The sequence below is a fragment of the Vulpes lagopus genome, chromosome 12, assembly GCF_018345385.1.
Source record: "Vulpes lagopus strain Blue_001 chromosome 12, ASM1834538v1, whole genome shotgun sequence".
NCBI lineage: Eukaryota > Metazoa > Chordata > Mammalia > Carnivora > Canidae > Vulpes > Vulpes lagopus.
The window spans coordinates 57,633,746-57,656,925 of NC_054835.1; the positions used below are offsets into that span (position 1 = coordinate 57,633,746).

Below are 23,180 nucleotides of genomic sequence, written 5' to 3' on the forward strand. Positions count from 1 at the left end.
GCACCTGCTGCATGCCACCCCCCAACCGACGTACATGGAGCACCTCACCAGATCCTTCGTCAGAGCCTACCAGAGAGGCAGGTATGATTGAGTCCCTACCCCAACTCAGTGGTCCTTGGAGAAGACAGATAATTTTCTCAAGGCACAAGATGGCCAGAGTTTTAAACATTAAGGCTGACTGCTGAAGGATCTGTAAGAATGCATTCTGGAAAGAGTATTAAAGACAAAGTAATCAAGCAAAGTTCAAGTTCCTTTCAAACAAGGAGTCCCTGAATGGGGACTGTCTTCTCCCTCCTAACATAAAAGAATTTTAAAACCTCTGTTCACAACTGAATCATGGTTTGTGTGAACTCACTTTCAAAAGCCTTTAACACATTTTGGGAACACGTATGTCTGTAAAAGTAGCGATGAGCTGCAAGGGGACACTAAGTTTATCTACAGTCCCATGTCCAATAAACATGGAGAAGATGAAGACTGTGACAACCCACATAGTGGAACGCAGACGGGTTCCCCCCTTAACTTTATTCCTAAGCAGCCTCCATCTGACCTCAATGGAGAAATGGAACTGGATGAAACATGCACTCTCCACAGAAACCAGCTGCTTCTCCCCATGTGAGGTCCCTGAGGACCCTGCTCATGCTTAAATCCCAAAGCCTATGGAACACCCAGAGCCTGGGACGCCTGGGTGGCTCAGCAACTGAGCGCCTGCCATTGACTCAGGGCGTGATCCTGGGGTCCTGGGATCGAGTCCCGCATCGGGCTCCCTGCAAGGAGCCGGCTTCTCCCTCTGCTTCTGTCTCTGCCTCTCTCTGTGTGTCTCTCATGAATAAATAAAACAAAAAGAACACCCAGCGCCTAGTAGGTGTTCAATAAATTCCTGTTGAATAAATTAATTAAAAACGACGTGGGGAAGAGGCTGCTACAATCCTCCCATTCTGATACAGACACTAGACAAGATCTTAGAACAAGTGAACCTCACTCCACTGACACTGAGAAGAGAGAGAAAAATATTTAAACGTTCTATCAAAAAGCCAGTGAGTAAAAAATTCAATGGGGACGCCTGGGTGGCTCAGCGGTTGAGCCTTTGGCTCAGGGCCTGATCCAGGGTCTGGGGATCGAGTCCCGCATCGGGTTCCCTACAAAGAGCCTGCTTCTCCCTCTTCCTGTGTCTCTCATGAAAAAATAAATAAAATCTTAAAAAAAAAATTCAGTGGGGGAATCCAGCTGGCACTGTTGGTGAAGCATGTGACTCTTGATCTTGGGGAGGCAAGTTCGAGCCCCACCTTGGAGGTAGAGCCTACTTAAAAAACATACAAGAAACGAAAAAATTCAATGGGGACGCCGGGTGGCTCAGCGGTTTAGCGCTGCCTTCAGCCCAGGGTGTGATCCTGGAGAACCAGGATCCAGGCCCACGTTGGGCTCCCTGCATGGAGCCTGCTTCTCCCTCTGCCTGTGTCTCTGCCTCTCTCTCTCTCATGAATGAATAAATTAAATCTTTAAAAAAAAATTCAATGTTGGGAAGAGTAAACAAATATAATCATACACTAGTGAGATGTCAATGTAAATGTGACAGTTTTCTGGAAAGCCATCTGACAGTACCTATCAGGACACAGTGATCTGACTCACTGGAATCTAGCCTAAGAAAATCATCAGAAACGTGGGTGAAGTTTTACCAGCAATGACGTTACTGACACATATTGTAAGGACAAAGCGGAAACTTCTACATAACCAACAAGAAAGGATAATTAATTAAAGGGTGGTACATCCACACACGCTGTGTTTGGCAGAGGCAGGTCACCATGGGGCCCGAGCAACCCTGCACGTCTTTCTATCACACTTGGTTGGTCAAGACCACAGCACAACTTGCTGGCTCCCAGGGGACGGGACCTGGCTTGTCTGCTGCTTGCTATAAAAGGTGCCTGGTCCTTGGCTCCTCAGCTGCAGACTGACCCAATGCAAGAGTGGCCATCAACTGGGCCCACCACGTCACCCCGTGGGACACGGGTCAGGGAGGCTGAGATCCTGCTGTCTACTGTGCTACGTGTAATCAACTGTCTCGCTACCTGCTTCCAGCCCCTGTGAGGCTGTGGCGAGCCAGCCAGTCTGTCTGTCTCTTCTTTGGAGTCTTGCTGTCCACTATGAGATTGGGACCCCGCCCTGACAGATGCCGCTAAAAAATGGTCCACATACAAATTTTAATGGCAGAGAAAAACACATGGTTTGTTTGTTTGTTTGTTTGTTTGTTTAGGAAGCTACAAAACATTCCATAGAACTGAACTAATGTTTAGACTTTTTTTTTTTTAAAGATTTTATTTATTTATTCATGACAGACAGAGAGAGAGAGGAAGAGACACAGGCAGAGAGAGAAGCAGGCTCCATGCAGGGAGCCCGAAGTGGGACTTGATCCCAGGTCTCCAGGATCATACCCCCCGGGCTGAAGGCGGTGCCAAAATGCTGGGCCATCGGGGCTGCCCTAGGTTTATTTTTTAATCCTACATTTTCCCAAAAGGACTTAGGTGGGTCAACATGCAGGAATATACACAGAACAAAAAAGACTGCAAGGAAATCATACCAAAATGCACACAGTAACGGGGTCCATGGGACTTCATTACACCCTTCCCTCTACTTTTACACATTGTTGAAATTCTACATTAGCAATAATTTTTCAAAGTCTGCCCAAGTGGTGAATAAGGACATATACAATTATAGCCAACCCTAGCAGGCCACCTACAGTGGCTGAGTTTCAGACTATCCCCCCCCCCCCCCCCCCCCCGCCCAAGAGCCCCAAGGAGAGAGAAACCTGCCAGAAGACACTTCTGGCAAGGTGACTGGGCCTCAGTTCTCCCGCAGGGCTCCTGGGCCTGGCAATCCAGGTCCCCAGGGGGAAAGGGAAGGATCTTTTTAGGTCACTTCCCCTGCTGGACAGATCGGAGCTCTAAGATGGCATCAGTCCAGGGGCTGCCTAGCAACAGAGCGACACAAAGGGAAGGTGTCTCTAAGAGGAACAGAACTAAAACCACACAGACACTTGGGGGACAGGTGGGGAGGTAACTAAACTTGGTAACTATAATAAAGGAGTAAACAAACCCAAGCTTGGTTGTGTGTTTATTTGGATTTTTCTTCTTCTTTGATCCACTGGGCCTCTTCTTAAAAAACCTCTGCTCAAAAGCTCAAAACCCTGTAAGGGGAATTCTAAGTGACCTAAAGCAAAACCACATCAATTAGACGGTTACAGCTGGAGATGCAGTTAACACCCAGCCAGCACTTCTTACAATCCTGGACACACGACACACAACTCCTCACATCGACACACAACTCCTCACATCGTCATTTCACATAACCTATGTGGGAGATCACGAGCTCCATCTCTGGCACACCAGCCCATGTCCACGGCCCTGGGGGAGAGCAGTGTGCAGTTCCTGAGGTCAAGGCTCTTCTACACATGAGCTCCTCAAATTTAATAACTTTGAAAATGTGTGTGTGTGTGTGTTCATTCATTCATTCCTGGATTCTGCAGGATCCTGATTCAGTAGGCGTGGCTAGGCTGGGGCCCCAGAAAAAACTACTTTCTTTAAAAAACTTTCTTTTGTGCAGATTATCCAGGTATGGGAACCACCATGCTACTCCCAATTTATTAGATTACAAACTTCAGATACGTTAAACAAACCACTTCCTGTATATTTATTTTCCTAGGACACTTGACTACTCCAACTATAAAAGGTCTCCATCTGGGGGCACCTGGCTGCTCAGTCAGAGGAGCGTGCAACTCTTGGTCTCAGGGTAAGTTCGAGCCCCAAGTTGGATATGGAGATTACTTAAAAATAAATAAACTTGAAAAAAAAATAAGTGTTCATCTGCAACATGGTTATTTTACAAGTTTGGATGTCTAAAAGCCAAAAATTCAGAAAATATTTAATTCCATTTTGGTTTTTTTGACCACTGATTTTTTAACCCTGGCCTTTCATCCAAATATTTAGTTTTTACACTTTAACAAAGAATGCAGTGACATTTTACTAGTTTAAATGCTTTCTCCCAAGGCAAACAAAAATCCCACTATCCCACAGACTGTAAGACTTTTAAACAGAACTAAAAAGTAATTCTACACACAAAGTACACATGCCTACCTTTTAAAAGTTATCCAGATAGACTAAGTCTGACGGCATCACTTCTCCAAAGCAAAATTCATCCCAATACAAGCACTATTCGGCCACCATCACTTTCCCAGACTGTCAAGGAGATCAGACGCTATCCTCCTTTTCTCTGCACCTTCCATGCTCACCTGTAAAACTCAAGAAGCTGCCCCTGCCCATTCTCTCTCTCCCTGCCACCCTGGCTGCGATCCAGTTTTGTTCTGGTGGTGTGGTTTGACTCGGATCCTTATAAAGGTTCCTAAGCTTTCCTCTACACATACTGATGTGAACCGATAAAATACACATTTAATAAACAGGATACTTAACGAGCCACCTGGTTTTTCACTCAGCATCCTATGGCCATCCTCCACACCTGCACATACAGATCTCACACTTTTTAAAGAGGGACCCAATACCCGGTAGCACAAACATACAACACTGTATACTGAACCATCTCCTTTCTGATGGGGCAGGTAGCGAGTGCCAGGTTCCGAGTCTTAGAACAATGCTGTGGCACACATCCATATTCACCTGTCAAATCGTCCTGAGACACTTACTCCATGTGCCACTAAGTCTCATGGGGACTGTTTCCTCTGGTCCCGCTGCTCCAGGCTGCAATCAGGTGAGGTATAACCTATTTTTGTGTGGAAATCAACTGACCTTGGGGATAATACAGAGAACTAAAGTTGTGCAAATGTCCTAGAGCCTATAAAAATCCTTTTAAAAATAAAAATTGACTTCTAATTATGTACTTTTCTCTAGCAATTGAGTTTTTAATGTAAAGATGTGATATTTTTGTAACCTTTCAAAGTAGAAGTTTCAATTCCTCTTAGGAGAATGCTATGAATACATTTATGTGTTTAAGAAATGGGAGCTTAAGAAAGAACACTAATATTTAGCCAAAAATTCAGTTTTGTATCCCTGAAATCTACCGGGGGTGGAAATTAAACCAAATGAGCCCTTGCCATGAATCTGTGGAAGAGGAATAGCACCTAGCCTGCTTCCCCCACACGGTGAGACATCCATCGTGCAACTTAAGGAAAAGGCAGATGTCTGCGAAAATAATCACCAGATGATGTCAAGCCAACATCTCCAGCCAGACTAATAAACTCCTTCTTCCAATTGAGTACCATTGTTCAGGGATGTTTCCATTACCTGAAACCAGGAAAAATTCTCCTTACTCTCAAAAAATACAAAAACATTCCTAAGAATTGGCAGCAATGACACAGCCTTCCGACTGAACACGTTCTTTGTTCTGGTAATCTGATGACAAACAGGGCTGCTGAGGAGCAGAAACAGGATGGACGGGTCAAAGTTTGCTGCTGTTTTGCACACACTCTCGTCTACCCTTGAATTAGGAATGCTCTCCTAGGACCAGAAATGCTTAGCAAGACCAGACAAAGTCTATACCAGTACCTAATCCTTACTGTCCTCGTGGAACATTTCACCAGAAAGGACTAAACTGCCTATCCTCACAAGAAACATCCCAGGGACAAAGACACTAGGCTGGATGTGGCTGGCGGAACAACGGCCCCAAAGACATCCACATCCTCATGCCTGGAATGGGTAGATCTGCTGAATTACATGGCAAAGGGGAACTGATGCAGATGAAATGAAAATGGCTATTCAGCTGCCCTGGATGTGGGGAGATTTTCCTGATCATCTGGCAGGTCCCATAAAGAGGAGGAGGCAGGAGACTAGTGTCAGAGTGATGAGACAGGAGACAGGGTTTGGCAGCAATTGCCGGGCTTTGAAGATGGAGGAAGGGAACAGGAGCTAAGGGATGCAGGCAGCTCCCAGAAGGTGAGACGGGCAAAGAAAGAATCTCTCCGGGAGCCTCTGGAGAGATCCAGCCCTGCTGACTCCTTGGTTTTAGCCCAGTGGGACCCATTCCAGATTCGTGACCCCGGAACAACAACAAATTTTGTTGTTTAAAGCCAGTAAATCTGAGATCATTTGAACAGCAGCCACAGGAAGGGAATACAGTAACGCCACACCGTCTGCCTCTCTATGGTACGGAGGATGTATCTCGAGTCAGAGCAGCTTTCTACCGTGACGTCCAGTTGCTTCCCTGATGTTTTAATCATAAAAAGAAAATCAACAACCTATGTCCAATCCTTATCAAACATTTGTCAAACACCTGAACACTTCCTAGAAGTGAGCTCAGGCCACAAATCACCTCACTGTGGAATATAACAGCCCTGCTTAGACAATTTCTCTGCCACAACTCATTTTTCTAGAATAATTCTACTTTTTGTCTAAACGTTCTTTTTTTAAGATCTGTACTGAAATCTCTGAATGCATGGAAAGCGTCTCCACAACCCTCCCAGCAACTCAGTAGTGAGGAGCGTCCCACCTGGTTATTGCCCCGACCAGCAGCAGCATGAATCGAGCCCCCAGGTAAAGCCCAGAACCACAAAAGTCTGAAATGGGACATTTTGCACATGAGGTCAAAGGGCTACATTCTAATTACAACTGCAACTCCTGGGCAGACACGGGCAACCTCAATGGCATTCACCTCCCTGTTAAGTACAGATGGGGAAAGGGAGTACGGCCTGAGAGATTCCTTCAACAAACTCCTACAAAGGGCCGACAAAGTACCAGGCCCGGAGCTAGGCATCTGGATCGCGTCGGTAACAAAGCTGGAGAGAACCGGGCACGCACGGTAAACATAACTGGTAGCAGGCGACGAGTGCCATGGGGGCGAGCCTGGGGACGTGTGCAGGTGGTCTAATGAACTGGGCACGTCTCCAGGGAGGCTGGGAACTGGAGCCAAGGCTGGTGGGCAGGGCATTAACCCTGAGGACATTGGGCAAAAGGCACCCTGAGCCAGGGAACCGCCAAAGGCCCTAGTGGGGGCCAATGTCGGGTGCCTCCCAGCAAGTGGGCTGAGCAGGAAGCATGGAGATCTGTGAGGGGTTGGGTCTCGCGGGCGCTCTCTGAGGTCAGCAGACTCGGAGGAGCCTCCCCTGCGCACCACGGATGCAGCCGGAGGGTGTGTTTTCTGGAGTTAGACCACAGAACTTGGTCTTTTGTTGGGTTATTATAAATCCAGGAAATAATCTTCCAATTATAATCCTAAGAATCTTTTCAGAATTGCATTTCCTCCATGCTTTGTCTGGACACAAGAGGGAAATCACTAAGGTCTTTGTCAGTTACTGAACAGAGGGAAGGAGCCCCCCTTTCACATCAGGACAAGTTATGGGGAGAAGGGAGGAGAACCGCCTGGGGAGGAAGCGTGCTTGACAAGGCCACCAAGAGACCTAGAGGCTCGACTCCAAGGAGTCAGCCCAGGGTGCCCAGGCGGTGTGCCCGGACACGACAGTGAGGGGCCCCGGGTGGAAACAGGGGCCCTGCCCCAGGCCCCCTGGTGTCCTGAGCCACAGCCCCCCTGCAGGAGCTTCCACGGTGGGCCTGCAAGAGCCAAATGAGTCAAACCTGGTGTTTGAAAGTCCTTCACACACAGCAATATACCGGCATTCCCACTTCACAAAGCTTAGCAATCTAGGCCTCAAAGTCTGTTTCTGCACCTGCACAGCTCAAGTCCTGAATCCCAGTCCTCGGTGACCCACCGGTGTGGGCCTGATGAGGCCCAGTGCAAAACTGAGCCTCTCCTCTGACAGGAGACAAAGCTGCAAAGCCAGAGTCCTGGGTAAGAAGACGCTGGAAGATTCTCTGTCATTCCCCTGAAGAAATACTATTCTTCTGCAGCGCTCTCCCATTTCACTGAATTTCATTTTCCAATAGGCTGTCGGGTGTCGCCACAGAGGGTGAAAGGTGAGGAAGTGGCATGACAAGGTCCCCGTCAGAGGCTGGGGCAAGCTCCAGTGCAGGTCTGCAAGGGGCAGGATTACTGACGTCAACCCTTACCTGCTTACCTGGACTTCCCGGGTTTCAGCTGCCCAAGCACAGGGCGTGTTCGGGCTCCGGGATCCTCGGAGGTCAGGCGGTGACACTCCCGGCCACCACAGCAGGCCCTGGGAGGGAGCCCCGGCCTCTGAACCCACAGTATCCAACAGCTGTAGGAGGCAGAACGGGCTCGCCCGTGCAATCCCACAAACTCCTCGACTTCCACCCGAAAGCGAACAGTGGGCTCTGTCAACCTGAGTCTGCGGAGGAACCCCCGAGCACGGGGTTGGATCACCACGACACTGATCCAACTGTCCCAAGACCAGACCTCTGTACCCCCAGGAGGGGGAGACCAGGTTTAGAGAGCTTACGCAAGGCACATAAGGCACAGAGAAGTGGAAAAGGGATCTGGAACGACGGGAAGCGAGGATGGGCAGAAGGCACAGCACAAGCGAAGCGCCGCGCACGCCGACCTCCGACCGCCGACCGCCGACCTCCGCAGCCGGCCCCGGGAGGCAGGCTCCAGGCTGCAGGCTGCAGGCTCCGTGCCCGCGAGGTGAGGCCCTGGGCTGCCCTGCGCCCCCACAGCCAGGCGCCCCCCAGCAGCTCGCGCCCGGACCCGGCTCCTGCTCCGCCCGTCACCTCCCCTGCTCCGAGCTCCCTGGAGCGGCCTCGTCCACACCCGGCCGGGAGATAAAGGGGCGGGTGGGCATGGGCGACGGGAAACCCATCCAGACATCGAGGGAGAGGGCGGAATCGCTGTCTCCTCAGGTCCGAGCAACTGGAGGCCCGGTAATGGGAATAAACGTGGGAAAAACAGAAACCGCCCAAAGGCCAGTGTGGAGGGAGCCCGGCTCGGGGCGGGAGCGCGCGCTCGCGGAGGCCGAGGCTGAGATGGCGATGGAAGGTCACGGCACCGGCCGGCAGCTGAAAGCGCAAAACCACGGCCAGGACCCAAAACAGGTGTCGTCTCTGTGTCGTCACCGGGGCTAGCGGAAGCCGCTTGGGGAGCGCAGAACGTCCAGTAACCGGAGCCAATCGAGCCTGCGCCCGCGTGGCCCGGCAGCTGCAGCGACCAGAGCCCCCGGACGGAGGGAGCACGAGCCCGGTCCTGCTCGGGCCGCTCCGCACCAAGACTGGCCCAGAGGAGCTTTCAAAACGTCTATGGAAGAGTCTCCAGGGGCGCCGGGGGCTGGGTCGGGGGAGCATGTGACTCGTAATCTCGGGTGCAAGTCCAAGCCCCACGCTGGGCGTAGCGCTTACTTACAAAAATAGTAAGAGCCTGAAGGAGGTACAGTGTCCCCAACTTAGAGCAAGGCTCTGCCTCCCACGGCGCCTGCTCGCTGCTGCCCCCCTGCCCACCGACAGTCCACTCCCCTGAAAGGGCAAGATGCACACTTGCCTGCAGGGCGTCCTTTTCACACCTGGCTCTGCCCAGCCCTTGAGTGGTGGGCAGGACGCTGTGCCCAGGACAACACCCTCGGCCCTCTTCTCAGTCAGCATGAGATCTCCCTCACGTCCCTGGGCTCCGCTCCCACTCGTGTGTTGCTAAGTTCTTGGGTTCCAGCGACAAATCCAACTGTCTAAATGGACCTCTCTCAGTGGCTGGTCTCCCAACCCCCCGAGCTCCACTCAGAGCAAAACCGAGCACTTGCGTTCAACCGGAGACCCTCCCCAAGCGGTCATCTGAGGCAGCAAGCTGGCATCCTCTGGAACCACAAAGCTATGTCTCTCCTCAACCCCAGTAAGCAAATCCCATGCTTTGAGGGCCTCGAAGTGTCTTGCAGTTACCGCCCGCATTGCCCACTACTACTGTCTCCACCCCAGGATGGTTGCAATGGCTCCCTAAGAGTCTCCCCACTGCCCATGGGAACCACACTGGGCAGTGGGATCTTCCTAAAACGCAAAATAATCATCACGAAATACCCCAGTTCAACACCCCAGGCTCCTCGTGGCTCAGGCACCAGTCCCTGGTAATGCAAGAAGCCCTCCATGACTCTGTCCTCCTCTCTAGAGCCTGTCTCTGGCCTCCTATGCTCCAGGCACTGAGAGCCCCGCAGCCCCCCAGGAGGCCTGCTCCCCCAGCCTGCCGGCCCTGGCCCACTCCCTTTGCTCCCACCATCTTCACCTAGTTAGCAAAACTCAGCTTCCAACTGTGTCCCATCCAGTTCCACCCCAACTCCAGACAGGACTGCTCTCCCTGCTTACCTAGGGTTTTCAGGTACACACCTGCCACATCCACTCCGACCCTCGCCCTCACAGCCTGTCTCCACATCTGTCTTCTAGGCTCAAAGCATCCCTGACTGCACTGACACACTACGTGCCCACACCAAGCCTATGACGGTGCCGCTGACGAGGAATGGTTTTTTAATAGCCATCACACCAATTCCATCATTTATACCCAATGTTAGTAATTACAATATGGATTGCAACAATGCCAGGGAAAGGCACGCTGCTGAAAAAGAAACCTTGAGGACTCGGGGAAAAAAAAAGTGAAAAACAGGAAAAGACTCAGATAAGGGAGGTCATGTCCTGACCCTTGTTACAGGAGCCAGGCAGCCAGAAAGCAGCTCATAGCCACCTCACCCTCACAAAAACAGAGACACATTGTCACACCATCCTAGATAACGAAGAGTAACAAAAATCCCCTACACAGCCTTCAACCCAGCTTACATTTTTTTAGCCAATGCAAAGAAAGAGGCAAAACAACATTACCAGCAGTTTCAGAGGATGTGGGATTCACTTCTTGAACATTTCTAAATAATTTTCCACCTCCTCCATGCCTCTATTATTGCAACTGAAACTAAGCAACAATAATTAGACAATCAAGAAGCAGTGTGGCAACAAAGCAAACGGACAGGTTCAGACAAAGTACTCTTCTTTAGGAACCCAGTGTCCAAACCTTTCATGTGGGAGGGTGAGCAGGAAAGGGGCAGACAGGCCTTTGGGGGATGGACTCCGAGCTGAAGCTCCAACCTGTGCCTCACTGTCCAGCGCAACACACACAGGTACGTTTGCCTCCTTCCTGGTGGAGTGACCTATATATATGCTCTCAACCTTGAAACCAGAAGGCACTCTCCTTCCAGTTCTATACAACTACCTGGTCTTGAATGCATGAAACACATAAGAAATAATCTATTTGGCAGGACTGTTTTTGATTAATATGTGGGACATTTAGAAAGGAGCAAGTATGAGCCTTGAGATCCCACAGACTGACCCAATTATCATTATAACACAGACCAGTAAGAGATACCTAACTCACAATGTCTCCTCTAAAGGAAACGTTTGTATTTGACCAGAAGACAACATATGGGTTGAGAGATTATCAATCCTCAAGAGAAAAATTAAAGAAAGGTAAACTGGTGACTACGATTGGTCAAAATTTCACTTCAACCCCAGTCAGACTGAATATATGTTTTCCCCATGCTGAAAATACCAGAGTAAGAAAAAGTCATTTGATTTGTTCGAAGTCATTAAAAAAAAAAAAAAAGTTAATCTCAAGTAAATAAAGAAACCATCATCCCACGTGAACAGGCAGGTCATAACACAAAAATATTCAAAAGAAACTTTTCTCAACCTAGCTGGTGATCAATAGATTTAATGAGGTGCCATTCTGTAACCATTAGATTGGTTTAAAAAAAAAAAAAAAGGCTTTCAAATGCAGATCCTCACCAGTGGCATATCTGCAGTGATACTCAAGTGTGTTCCCCCCATACATGGCTAGGAACAGGGTAAACTGGTACAGCCCTTTTGGAAAGCAAATTGGTACCATGCATCAAGAATTCTAAAAATGTTTATCCCTTCTGACATGTTAATATCACCCCTGGAAATCTACCTTAAAGACCACAAAACGTGTAATTATGGTAACCTTATGTTCCAGATTTTCTAAGAAAACCCTGACTTCATATAATTGTATTCTTTTCCATAAAAGCAATTCACTAAGTGTATAACTAAATTTGAGAACAACGAAAGACATCAATATCATTGAAGAACAAGGAAAATTGGTTTGGCAGAGAGTCAAACATATACAGAAGAGTGTTCTTGTTTCTGTTTCGGATGGAGAGCTGAAGACAAAAACCCAATCACTGAACATTAACTTTTGCCACATGGAACCTGGTTCAGTCTATTATTCCCTCAACAGTTGCCGAGCCGCTTCTATTGGGTACCAGGCCCCACGCCTGTTCTGGAAGCACAAAGATGAAACAGCCCATCTCCCCTGCACACGGCAAGTTCCCACTCACCATCCCGCAGCAGCACCACTGCACGCCACACCTACACCTCATTTCATCTTCTGATGGCAAAAGTTGTGCCCTGGCTAAGGTCAACATCTCCACGCCTTCACAGAGACGCTTACTTCTTAAAGGCCAATTCTCTCTCATGTCCAGACTAGGGATAAGTCTAAAGCATATAAAAAGCAAGAGGAGAGCGCCTGGGTGGCTCAGTAGGTTAAGCGTCTGCCTTCGGCTCAGGTCATGATCCCAGGGTCCTCAGATCGAGCCCCACACCGCGCTCCCTGCTTGGTGGGAAGTCTGCTTCTCCCTTTCCCTCTTTGATCTCTCTAGCTCTCATTCGCTCTCAAATAAATAAATAAAATCTTAAAAAAAAAAAAAAAGCGAGAGAAATAAAGGCCATAAATGGCATCGTAGATTCAGAGATCTTAAGAACCCGTGCTCAGAAATGTGATGACCTTGTCAGAGTTGTGATGCAGAATCATCACCACTAACACTCCCAGTGTCACTACGGATGACCCCGTCTTTGTCTGCCTCACAACCCGTCCTAAGAGAGAAGTAGACGACACGTGTGTGACCACTGAAGCAGCGATTCTCGGGGTTAGATCCTTTTGGGAAGTGAGCTAAGGAGCCTCCAAATACGCATATTTGCAAAAACCTTCACATGCAACTTGAGGAGAGCCCCAGAGGCCCATGGCGAAGCAGTCTGAAGGTGAGAAATGCTCAAGTTCAGAAGACACCAAGGGGAATGGTCACAGGGTCCTTTCTTGGGCAGGGTATCCTATGAAGGCAAAAACACCTCTTCCTTCTGCAAAGAAAACTGTGCAGTCCAGGAAGAATAGTGACCTAGGAAGAAGATAATTTGAGCCTTCGAGAAAAAGTCCCAATTATTTCACAGTGTTTAGAAAGAAACCGGTAAGTCAAAGATCCACCAGCCACAATAGGAACATCTTTCCTCAAATGTCAAGCTTTGGGAAAACCACTAATTCCACATTTTTCAAAGAAAACTAAGCTTGAAAAGGACTTCTGTTTAACTGTCCCTCCACCCCACACACACGTCTGCACAGTCCCGTGTGCCACGCCGCATGTGCAGTGAGCTGGGTTCCTCACCTCTGAATTAACAATCTGGTATTACAGGTATGGGGAAGGGCTTCCCAATTCAGTGGTGCACTCACCGGACCTACAGAACACCAAAGAGTGTGCAAACAAGAAGGGCTGTTCTGTTGGGTTTTTGAAATTCCCTGTAATGGAACAGGGAAGCTCTAAAACTCATTCTCTTCCTTCAGCATATCATAAAGGAGTTCTGTTCCAAAAGTTTTTTAGGCCCAAACGGCAGCTAGGAAATCATTATCATCTCTCCAAAGACACAGCGTTAAAAACAGCGGTAGCGTCCTAAGCCAACTCCCCACACAACAGAGGTGCTAGCTGCTAAGGGAGCGTCTGGGCAGACATTCCATGTGCTTCATGAGTCTGGGGCACACAGCTGCTTCCGAAATGTTATATGAATAGCTGTCTTATCCCTCAAGGTAAATCCACTGTAAAACCTACGAGGGAAATGGACAGCTCTGGAGACAAAGGGAAACCCTAAGGAGCTGAGAATCTTATTCTTTGTATGATCATCTTAAGCTGTTAGGTACTTTCTGTGTGGTGAACCTTATGAGTGGGAAGTCTTTGTTAATTCAACCTTTCTGGTTCCTCCAAAATACAAAGAAGATGACATTCTTAACCATATAAAGGGGAAGAACAAACTTCTTTCTCATCTTTAAGTGTGGTCAGCAGAATATCAGCCCCCAGAGATGTCCACCACCTGACCTCAGAACCCATGACTATGTTACCCTATGTGGCAAAAAGTGGGATTACCCTTCTACAGCTAAGGTCGTTCATTATGCTGGATCATCCTGGTGGGTCCAATGTCATCGCACGGGTCCTAATAAAAAGACGCAGAGGTCAGAGAGAAACGAGAAGGGGCTACCTGCTGGCTTTGAAAAGAGAAGGTGGCCCAGCCAAGGAATTAAGGTGGCCTCCAGAAGCTGAAAGAGGCAAAGAAATGGATACAGCCCTAGAGCCCCCTCTCCACCCCCCACCCCCCACTAAAAAGGGGAGCACAGCCCTGCAAACACCGTGACTTGAGCCCAGTGAGAGACCACATTTGGACTTCTGACCTTCAAAACCACACGATCCTAAGTTGATGCTGTTTGGAGCCACTGAGTCTGTGCTAATCTGCTACAGCTGCCCTAGGACACGAAGGCACCCACTGCCCTTACCCCTTCCAAGTACAAATTCGTGTCATGCCTGTTGGCAAAGCAGTCACCGTATTAAAAGCAACCGGACCAACAGCTTCCTGCCTCGCCTGGTGGGTAAGGTCGCCAGCTCGCACAGGGCACGAAGAGAGCCTGGCAGGTCTGCGGGGTCCCACAGGGATTAAATGGCAAGAGAAGGCAGACGAAGCAGCAGCGGGCAGAGCTGGAGGAGGCTCCTCCTGTGCAGAGAGAGAGGTCTGGAGGGGATGAAAGTCCTTGGGGGTGGGGGTGGGGTGGGGGTGGGGGTCGGGGGTGATCTATATATGCATTTTTTTCCATCACAGAAGGAAAGCACCTAAGGCTTTAACTTGGAAGGTAAGTAGGGGACGGGGACGGCTCTGCACGCCCGGAGGCCAGCGGGGCTCGCGGCAGCTGCACACTCCCTCGTGCGCGGCCCGCGGTCAAGTTGCAGGTCACAGCCGCCTCCTCCCCGCGCCCCCGGTCCCGCAAGGACTTGCTTGTGCATAAACGCGACACAGGACCTGCCCCGGCGGATCCGAGCGGCCGCGCCGGCACCTTCCACTCCGCAGCATCCCGGGCCGCGACGCGGCCACACAAGTTCGCCCCCGGGCCTCCCGCGGGCACCGTGCTAACGGGCGAGCCGGCCAGCAGCGCGGGGCACGGTCAGCAGGCGGGGCTGCGGGCTGCGGGCTGTCAGGGGCGATCCGCACCCGCCCAGGCGCAACTTGGGCGTCCCCGCCGCGGGGCCCGGCCGCCGGGGGTCAGGCGGGGCGGGGGGGGCGCCCCGGGGTGGCCCGCGTGGGTGCGCCCCGCTCGGAACAAAGGCGCGGACCCGGCGCGCAACTTGCGGACCCACCGAGGCCCGCGCCCAGGGGGCGGTGTCGGGGCCCCGCGCGGCCTCCCCCCCCGCCCCCGCCGCCCCCCGGGGGGACCCGCAGGAAGCGCACGAGGGGGCGGCCGCCGCGCCCGGGCTGCCCGTACTGACCGTAGCTGTCGTCCTCCTCCATGGTGCCGGCCCCGCCGCTCGCCCTCCGCGTCCCGCCGCGCCTGGCCCAGCGCTCCTCCGCCCGCTCAGAGCCCCGCCCCCGGCCCGCGCCGCCGCCGCCGCCGCCGCCGGCCCCTCGCCTCCCGCGGGGCGCCCCGCCCGCCGCCCGCGCGCGCCCCGGCACGCGGCCGCCGCCCGCACGCGCCTGCGCACGCGCGCCCGCCCGGCCCCGCCCCCCGGCCCGAGGCCCCGCCCACCGCCCACGCGCGCGCCCCTCCCGGGCTGCCGCCAACCCCCGGGCCCGCGCCTGCGCACGCGCGCCCCCCCGGCCCCGCCCCCCTGACCGAGGCCCCGCCCACCGCCCACGCGCGCGTCCCCCTAGGCACGCCGCCAAGCCCCGGGCCCGCGCCTGCGCACACTCGGGCCCCCGCCCCCTGGGCCCGAGGCCCCGCCCCACCGCCCACGCGCGCGCCCCTCCCAGCCTGCCGCCTACTCCTAGACCCGCGTCTGCGCACGCGCGCCCGCCCGGGCCCCGCCCCTAGGCCCGAAGCCCCGCCCTCCGCCCACGCGCGCGCCCCTCCAGGCCTGCCGCTGACTCCTAGACCCGCGCCTGCGCACGCGCGCCCGCCCGGGCCCCGCCCCCCGGCCCGGAGGCCACGCCCCTCCCGCCCCCGCGGGCCCCGCCCATCTCGGGTTTCGCCGGGGCGGCTCGGCGGGAGGCCGCCCACGGACCCAAGGTCGCGCGTCCGGCCACTCAAGGGCAGGGTGGTCCTCGCTGACGTCATCCTGGAAGGTCACGCCGGCCCCAGCTCGCCCGGGAGGGCCCTGTCCTTGGACTCGTTTGCTTTTGTGATCCCAGCGCTAGCCCAGGAGTGTCCTGACTGCGCTGCTTATTTGTACATCCGTCCCTGTCCCTTTCGGGAGCTGCTCAGTCGTCCTGGATCAAGTTCCAAAGGGAGGCACCTCGTCTCCCAGCAGCATCCCGAAGCCACACGTTTCTGGACCGTGCCCTGCATGACATTCGCCGGCACCGGGCTTCCCCGTGCCCCCGCCCCTGGTGAGCGAGCTGCCCTTTCCTGGCCAGGGCAGGAGCTCTGCACCTGCAGGTTGGGGACCTCTGCTGTCCAGGTGCTGTCCTCCTTAGCAGGTATCGGCTTGCATTTAGCCAGTGAGGGGACCAAAGAGTGAACTGGAAATCCGTCCTGAGAGCTCTCAGACAAAGAGCCAGAGGCCAGGGCACACAGAGCAGAGGACCAGGCGGTGGGCTCTCTCCCCGACGGCTGCCAACATCACCATGCTACACCCCACCTACCCTACCGCGTTCCTACCTCACCTTTTAAAGGAATTACTCAAAAGACAGAAAAAAAAAAAAATACAAGGGATCGAGTAAGACACTACGAAAGTTGGAGGCTGTTTTCTCTGTGACCAGAGGGAAAATCCCAATGCTGCAGAATGAAAGCCCCAGAACGCACCAGCTCCCCTCCCGATGACTGGCGACTCCCCACCCAGACGCAGGGCAGGGCCTCAGGAACTCGGTGGAGATCCACACAGACCTCTGCAGGCTTAGAGCGCTCACCAAAGGGAGGCGAAGGTGAAGCCCTCTTCCTGTGGGCCCTCCTGTCCCCAGTCCAGCCCTGTCTTGGCTGACTTCCCTGCTGGAACCGTTCCTTCCTGACAGTGCCAGCTCGTCTACAATGATAGCTCACAACTTTTATGGACAGTTTGAGTGTATTTTAATCCCCAGTGCACCACCTTACACTTGTCCACTTTGAAAGACTTCACTGGTAGATACAAATGCTGCATATGTGTGTTGCTTCGTGCAAAACAGTGTTTCTAGAAGGATACACTAAAGCCAGGAATAAACGGGGAGAAAAGGAAGTTGAGACCTACTTTCCGTTCTATACTTACTTGGTCACAGTCTTTCTGTGCTGCCTCGTTGTTTTAAAACATGTGAACATATTTCTGTTGTTGATTTAGAAAAAGAAAGAAAAATGCCACTCGTCTAGCCGGCTCCCAGATACACAGGCTCTTTCTTGGTTTGGTGCGAGCCATAAAAATTACAAGAGCCTCCGCTGAATGGGACTTCAGGGACACTCGTCACACGGGATGGTCCCAGCCCCTCCTGGCGCGCAGACCTCCAGTCACCTACACCCATCACAGTGTGCTGTCCCTCCGCTGCTGGAGGAGAGCTCAGCCCAGGCCTTGGCAAGGTCCCTGAAAGCTGACGGGACCTCTCTTGGAATATCTCCTTCAGGGGGAGGCGTAACCCCTCTCAGCAGCCTGTTTCATTACTGGCCAACCCTGATGTATGCCTCCCAGGACTTCCCGATTGTTCTAGGCAACAAAGAAGAGTAATTTCCTCTTGAGGAAGAAGAATAAATGAGGAAACTCTGTGCTTTTATTTCAGATCTGCTGTTTCTTTTTTTTTTTTTTTAAGATTCTATTTATGTATTTGAGACAGAGACAGAGAAAGCACAAGCTGGGGGGGGGGGGCAGAGGGAGAGGGAGAAGTAGGCTCCCCACCGAGCAGGGAGTCCCTGCACACTAACAATGAGACAGAAGAAAGAGAAATTAAGGAATTGATCCCATTTACAAGTGCACCAAAACCCATAAAATACCTAAGTTAAACCTAACCAAAGAGACAAAGAACTATACTCTGAAAACTACAGAACACTTAGGAAAGAAATTGAAGAAGAGGGGCCTCTGGGTGACTCCGTGGTTGAGCATCTGCCTTGGGATCAGGTCATGATCCTGGGGTCCTGGGATCGAGTTCCGCATTGGGATCCCCGCAGGGCGCCTGCTTCTCCCTCTACCTGTGTCTCTGCCTCTCTCTGTGTCTCTTGTGAATAAATAAATAAAACCTTTAAAAGAAAAAGAAAGGAACTGAGGATACAAACAAGTGGAGAAATGTAGCCTGCTCCTAGATTGGAAGAACAAATATTGTTAAAATGTCCCTGGTACCTAGAGCAATCTATACATTCAATGCAAGACCTATCAAAGTACCATCAACATTTTTCACAGCGCTGGAACAAATAATCCCAAAAGTTGTATTGAGCCAGGAAAGATCCCGAAAGATTGTTGGAAAAGAAAACCAAAGTTCATGGCACCCCAGTTCTGGACTTTGAGCTAAATCACAAAACTGTAATCATCAAGACAGTATGGTACTGACATAAAAACAGACATATAGAGTAATTTCCTCTTGAGGAAAAAGAATAAATGAGGAAACTGTGCTTTTTATTTCAGATCTTCTTTTTCTTTTTCTTCTTCTTCTATTTATGTATCTGAGAGAAAGCACGAGCTGGAGAGGGTGGGCAGAGGGAGAAGGAGGCTCCCCACAGAGCAGGGAGTCCCACTCGGATCCCTGGGATCAGATCTTCTTCTTTTTTTTTTTTTAAGATTTTATTTATTTATTCATGAGAGACACAGAGAGAGGGAGAAGCAGGCTCCATGCAGGGAGCTCAATGCAGGACTCGATCCCAGAACTCTGGGATCACGCCCTGAGCCACGGGCAGACGCTCAACCGCTGAGCCACCCAGGTGTCCCTCTGCTCCTGATTAGCCTTGTGAGCTGGGTAATGAGCTCAACCCTCTGGACCTTTTCCTACCCACAAAGTGCAGCCTCTGCCTGTAAAATCTAGGCTTCCGCCCAGAACTGATCTCTGAAGCGCTAGATCTGTCCGGGCTTCCCGCTCAACTTCTACGCAGCTGACGGTCATTTCTGTTGGACGAGGTGCATTTCAGCATTTCCGCCTGAAGAACCCGACTCTTTATACATCCTGGTGGGGGTACAGCTCGGGCCCACTCTTCTAAGAAATTGGCTCATTCACAAACATCCCTCTTAATTTCACAAACTGACCAGCCCAGCCTTCGGTGGAAAACCTTGGAGTCTCCCTAAAAATCTAAGAAGATGGTCTCTATTTCCTTAGGTACATCCCCCATGTGCTTCTTCCAAATAATTCCAGAAATTAGATACCGGTGTAGATTATGTTCTTTCTCTTAAAAAGTTGATTCTGGTGGATTTTTGAGCTTAATCTTCACTGATGTCTCCAGATGGTCTAGTCTTACAGGGGGCATTGCAGCAGGGAGTCCTCTTTTGGCCCTAGCGTGTCCACGTCCTTCACGCACACACGTGTGTGTGTTCACTGATCCGGCTGCGTGTCGTTTGTATTGGCCTGGCCTTCGACGCTCTTAGAATCAACTGGCTTTAACGGGGTGATCACCCTTCACCCGAGTGGAGCCCCGAGACTCTCCCTGACATCTGGGTTTTTAATCCTGTCGCAAGCTCTCTAGGCCGGAGTCACCAGGAGATTCAACATGTTCTCCGGCTGGCTCCCTTCCCCCAACACCATGATACAGGTGTCTCCTGCCACCTGAGCTCGCTCAGTGACCAAAACTTGGGAAGAAAAGCTGTTCAGATGACAGGTTAATTCTCACTATCAACACCAAAACTGTTATCTGAACTCCCAAACCTAGCACAGTAGGATGGTGAGGGGCACTGGTGTGAGTGCTAATCGCTGCGATTAGCATACTGCTTGACTGGGTTTGTTTGTTTGTTTTTTAAGATTTTATTAATTTATTCCTGAGAGACGTGAATTGTGTCTCTGCCTCTCTGTGTCTCTCATGAATAAATAAATAAAATCTTAAAAAAAAAAAAAGAAACTGTTCAACAGGGTACGGGGTGCTGTGCTATGATAGTTTCATTACAAAGGACCACTCACAGGCTTTATTTTTTTTTAATTCTATTTATTTATTCATGAGAGACACAGAGAGAGAGGTAGAGACACAGGCAGAGGGAGGAGCAGGCTCCCTGCGGGGAGCCCGATGTGGGACTTGATCGGGGACTCCAGGATCATGCCCTGGGCCCAAGGCAGGCGCTAAACTGCTGAGCCACCCGGGCTGCCCCCACTTGCAGGCTTTAAAGAGGTTGAGGCTGATTTCCGTATTTACCAATACGAGATGATTCCCAAGCTGTATGAGGTGAGAAAAACAAGGACAGAACTGCAGGATTTCCATTTGTAATAAAAATATGTATACAGGTAATAGACATGTATGCCTGCGACATGGATTTGTTGGGGGGGCCTGTGCTGTGCCAAGCACCGCTCAAGGTACTGAGGACACAGCAATGAAGGGAGTGGGGCGAGAGCCCTGCCCTCGCGGGGCGTCCACGCTAGCAGGGTGGCCATGCCCGCCTCTGGAGGAGAGCTGATTGCCAGAGAAACGGCATGGGGAGGGCCTCTTCCCGACGCACCCTCCCATATTGTCGGGGTTGGACCGTGTCCCCCCAAAAAGAAATCTTGAAACCCTCACCCTCAGCACCTTACACTGGGATCTTATCTGGAAATGGGTTCTTGGCAGATGTGATGAAATTAAAATGAGGTCAGGAGAGTGGCCCTAATCCAAGGACTGGTGACTTTGTAAGAAAAGAAGACTAGGACACAGGCACACACAGGGGAGAAGGTCATGGGAAGGTGGCGGAGAGGTTAGAGGGATGCAGCCACCGGCCACGGGCTGCGGGGGCTGGAGGACGCAAGGGACGATTGTGCCCTAAAGGCTTCAGAAGGAGAGTGGGTCAGCCGACACCTTCTGCAGGGTTCAGACTTCCGGCCTCCAGAAGGGGGAGAGCATAAATTTCCGTTGTTTTAAGCCACCTAGTCGGTGGGGCTTTGTTGTGGCAGCCCTGGGGAACAGAGCTGTTAAATACCGTACACCAAATAAATACCTACTTTATTTTTTTTAAAGTGAAATCAGGATTTTTTTTTATTTATTTATTCATGAGAGACACAGAGAGGCAGAGACACAGGCAGAGAGAGAAGTAGGTTCCATGCAGCGAGCCCAATGCAGGACTCGATCCCGGGTTTCCAGGATCACGCCCTGGGCCAAAGGCAGGCGCCAAGCCGCTGAGCCACCCGGGTGTCCCTACTTATTTTTTTTGAAGATTTATCTTTTAGGGATCCCTGGGTGGCTCAGCGGCTTGGCGCCTGCCTTCAGCCCAGGGTGTGATCCTGGGGTCCCGGAATCGAGTCCCATGTCGGGCTCCCTGTGTGGAGCCTGCTTCTCTCTCTGCCTGTGTCTTTGCCCCTCTCTCTGTCTCTCATGAATAAATAAATAAAATCTTTAAAAAAAATGTATCTTTTATTTTACAGGTAGCGGGGGTTAGGGGGTTGCAGAGGGGCAGAGGGCTGAGCATGGAGTCCAGTGTGGGGCTCTATCTCACCACGCTGAGATCGTGACCTGAGCCAAACCCAAGAGTGGGACACTTAACTGGCTGAGCCACCCAGGTGCCCCAACATATACCTATTTTATTTAATTTTATTAAAAACATTTTTAAAAATATTTTATTTATTTATTCATGAGAGACACACAGAGGGGCAGAGACACAGGCAGAGGGAGAAGCAGGCTCCCTGCGGGGAGCCCAAAGCGGGACTCGATCCCAGGACCCTGGGATCACTACTGACTCGAAGGCAGACGCTCAATCACTGAGGCTCCCAGGCGCCCTGTGTACCCATTTTATACCTATTTTAAATTAATTTTTAAGGGATCCCTGGGTGGCGCAGCAGTTTGGCGCCTGCCTTTGGCTCAGGGTGTGATCCTGGAGACCCAGAATCGAGTCCCACGTCCGGCTCCCGGTGCATGGAGCCTGCTTCTGTCTCTGCCTCTCTCTCTCTCTCTCTCTCTCTCTCTGTGACTATCATAAATAAATAAAAATTAAAAAAAACATTTAAATTAATTTTTAACACATGGTACCATGCTAAGGACTTTACCATTGCCTTTCCATTCTTCCTCATGCCCGTATTTTCTCTGGTTCCTTTTTCTAAAACAGACATGGGAGGACTGAGAGCCGCCCGGGACGCCTGCCCGACCCCAGCGTGAGCCCTCCGTCCTCCGAGGCCAAGCTGGAAGGCCGGGCAGCGGCTCTTGGGGAAGAGCCAGCCCGGGTGAGCGAGCGGAACAGGTGCAGACAGGTGTCCTCAGCAACACGAGCCCGGGGGCCACGCGGCAGGCGGGGGGGGGTGGGGGGGAGCCCCAGGGTCGGGGCAGGCGGCGCACGGGGGCAGAAAGGGTGCTCCCGGTGCAGGAGAGGCCACAGGCCAGATCGCTCACGCAGGCCGAGATTGGGGCATTGTCTTGCTTTGAAAACCCCCAGATTTTATTTTGCCAGAGCTTGCAATTTCTTCCGTGCGAACGGCACTTAAAATCTGTTTGTAATGGAACTTGATTGTATCCAGCTGTCGCCGCAGCTCCCGCACCGCCCGAGACAGCTGGCCACGTGCCACGCGATCCGGGCTCTCACTTCAGATGGGGGCGGGGGGGGGCGGCTGACGCTCCAGTTCCAGCCAGACTTTGCCCAAATGGCTTCACTGGGGGCTGGACGGGGCTGGGCTCCGTGAGGGTGACGGCAGAGAGCGGTGGAGCCCGAAGCGCTTCAGGCCAGGGACACTGGTGGAGGGGAGGGGGCGCCCGCTTCCCAGCGGAGGCCACGTGCGCAGTCATAAGTGACGCTCCTGCAAGTGGCTTTTCCGGGGCGCTGGCCTGGGCCCTGCCGGAGAGGGTGGCCGCGGTCCCTGCCGACCCGAAGCTCCTGAGCGCGGCCCGGTGGGACAGGAACGAGAGTAATACAGGTACAGGGGAGGAAGGAGTGCCAACACGATCGCCTGTAGGACCGTGAGAGCGGCGACCTCTCGAAGGCCACACTCCACCGTCGTGGCTGTTAGCGAGGAAGGCGATGC

The 23,180-nt window shown here is 52.0% G+C and overlaps 1 protein-coding gene across 2 annotated transcripts in view; it reads right to left on the bottom strand.

The window, feature by feature from the left end:
* The window catches only part of CYTH1 (cytohesin 1), a 78,850-nt gene extending 63,246 nt beyond the window's left edge, over window positions 1-15,604 (bottom strand). The window contains exon 1 of one of the 2 annotated variants that reach the window (XM_041724803.1): window positions 15,455-15,604. In XM_041724803.1, coding sequence (XP_041580737.1) covers window positions 15,455-15,476 — 22 coding nt within the window. In that variant the 5' untranslated portion in view covers window positions 15,477-15,604. Of the gene's footprint in view, window positions 1-14,068; window positions 14,106-15,454 lie in introns of those variants that run through there. The other variant, XM_041724806.1, reaches the window with a different exon arrangement.
* Between the last annotated feature and the right edge of the window lie 7,576 nt (window positions 15,605-23,180).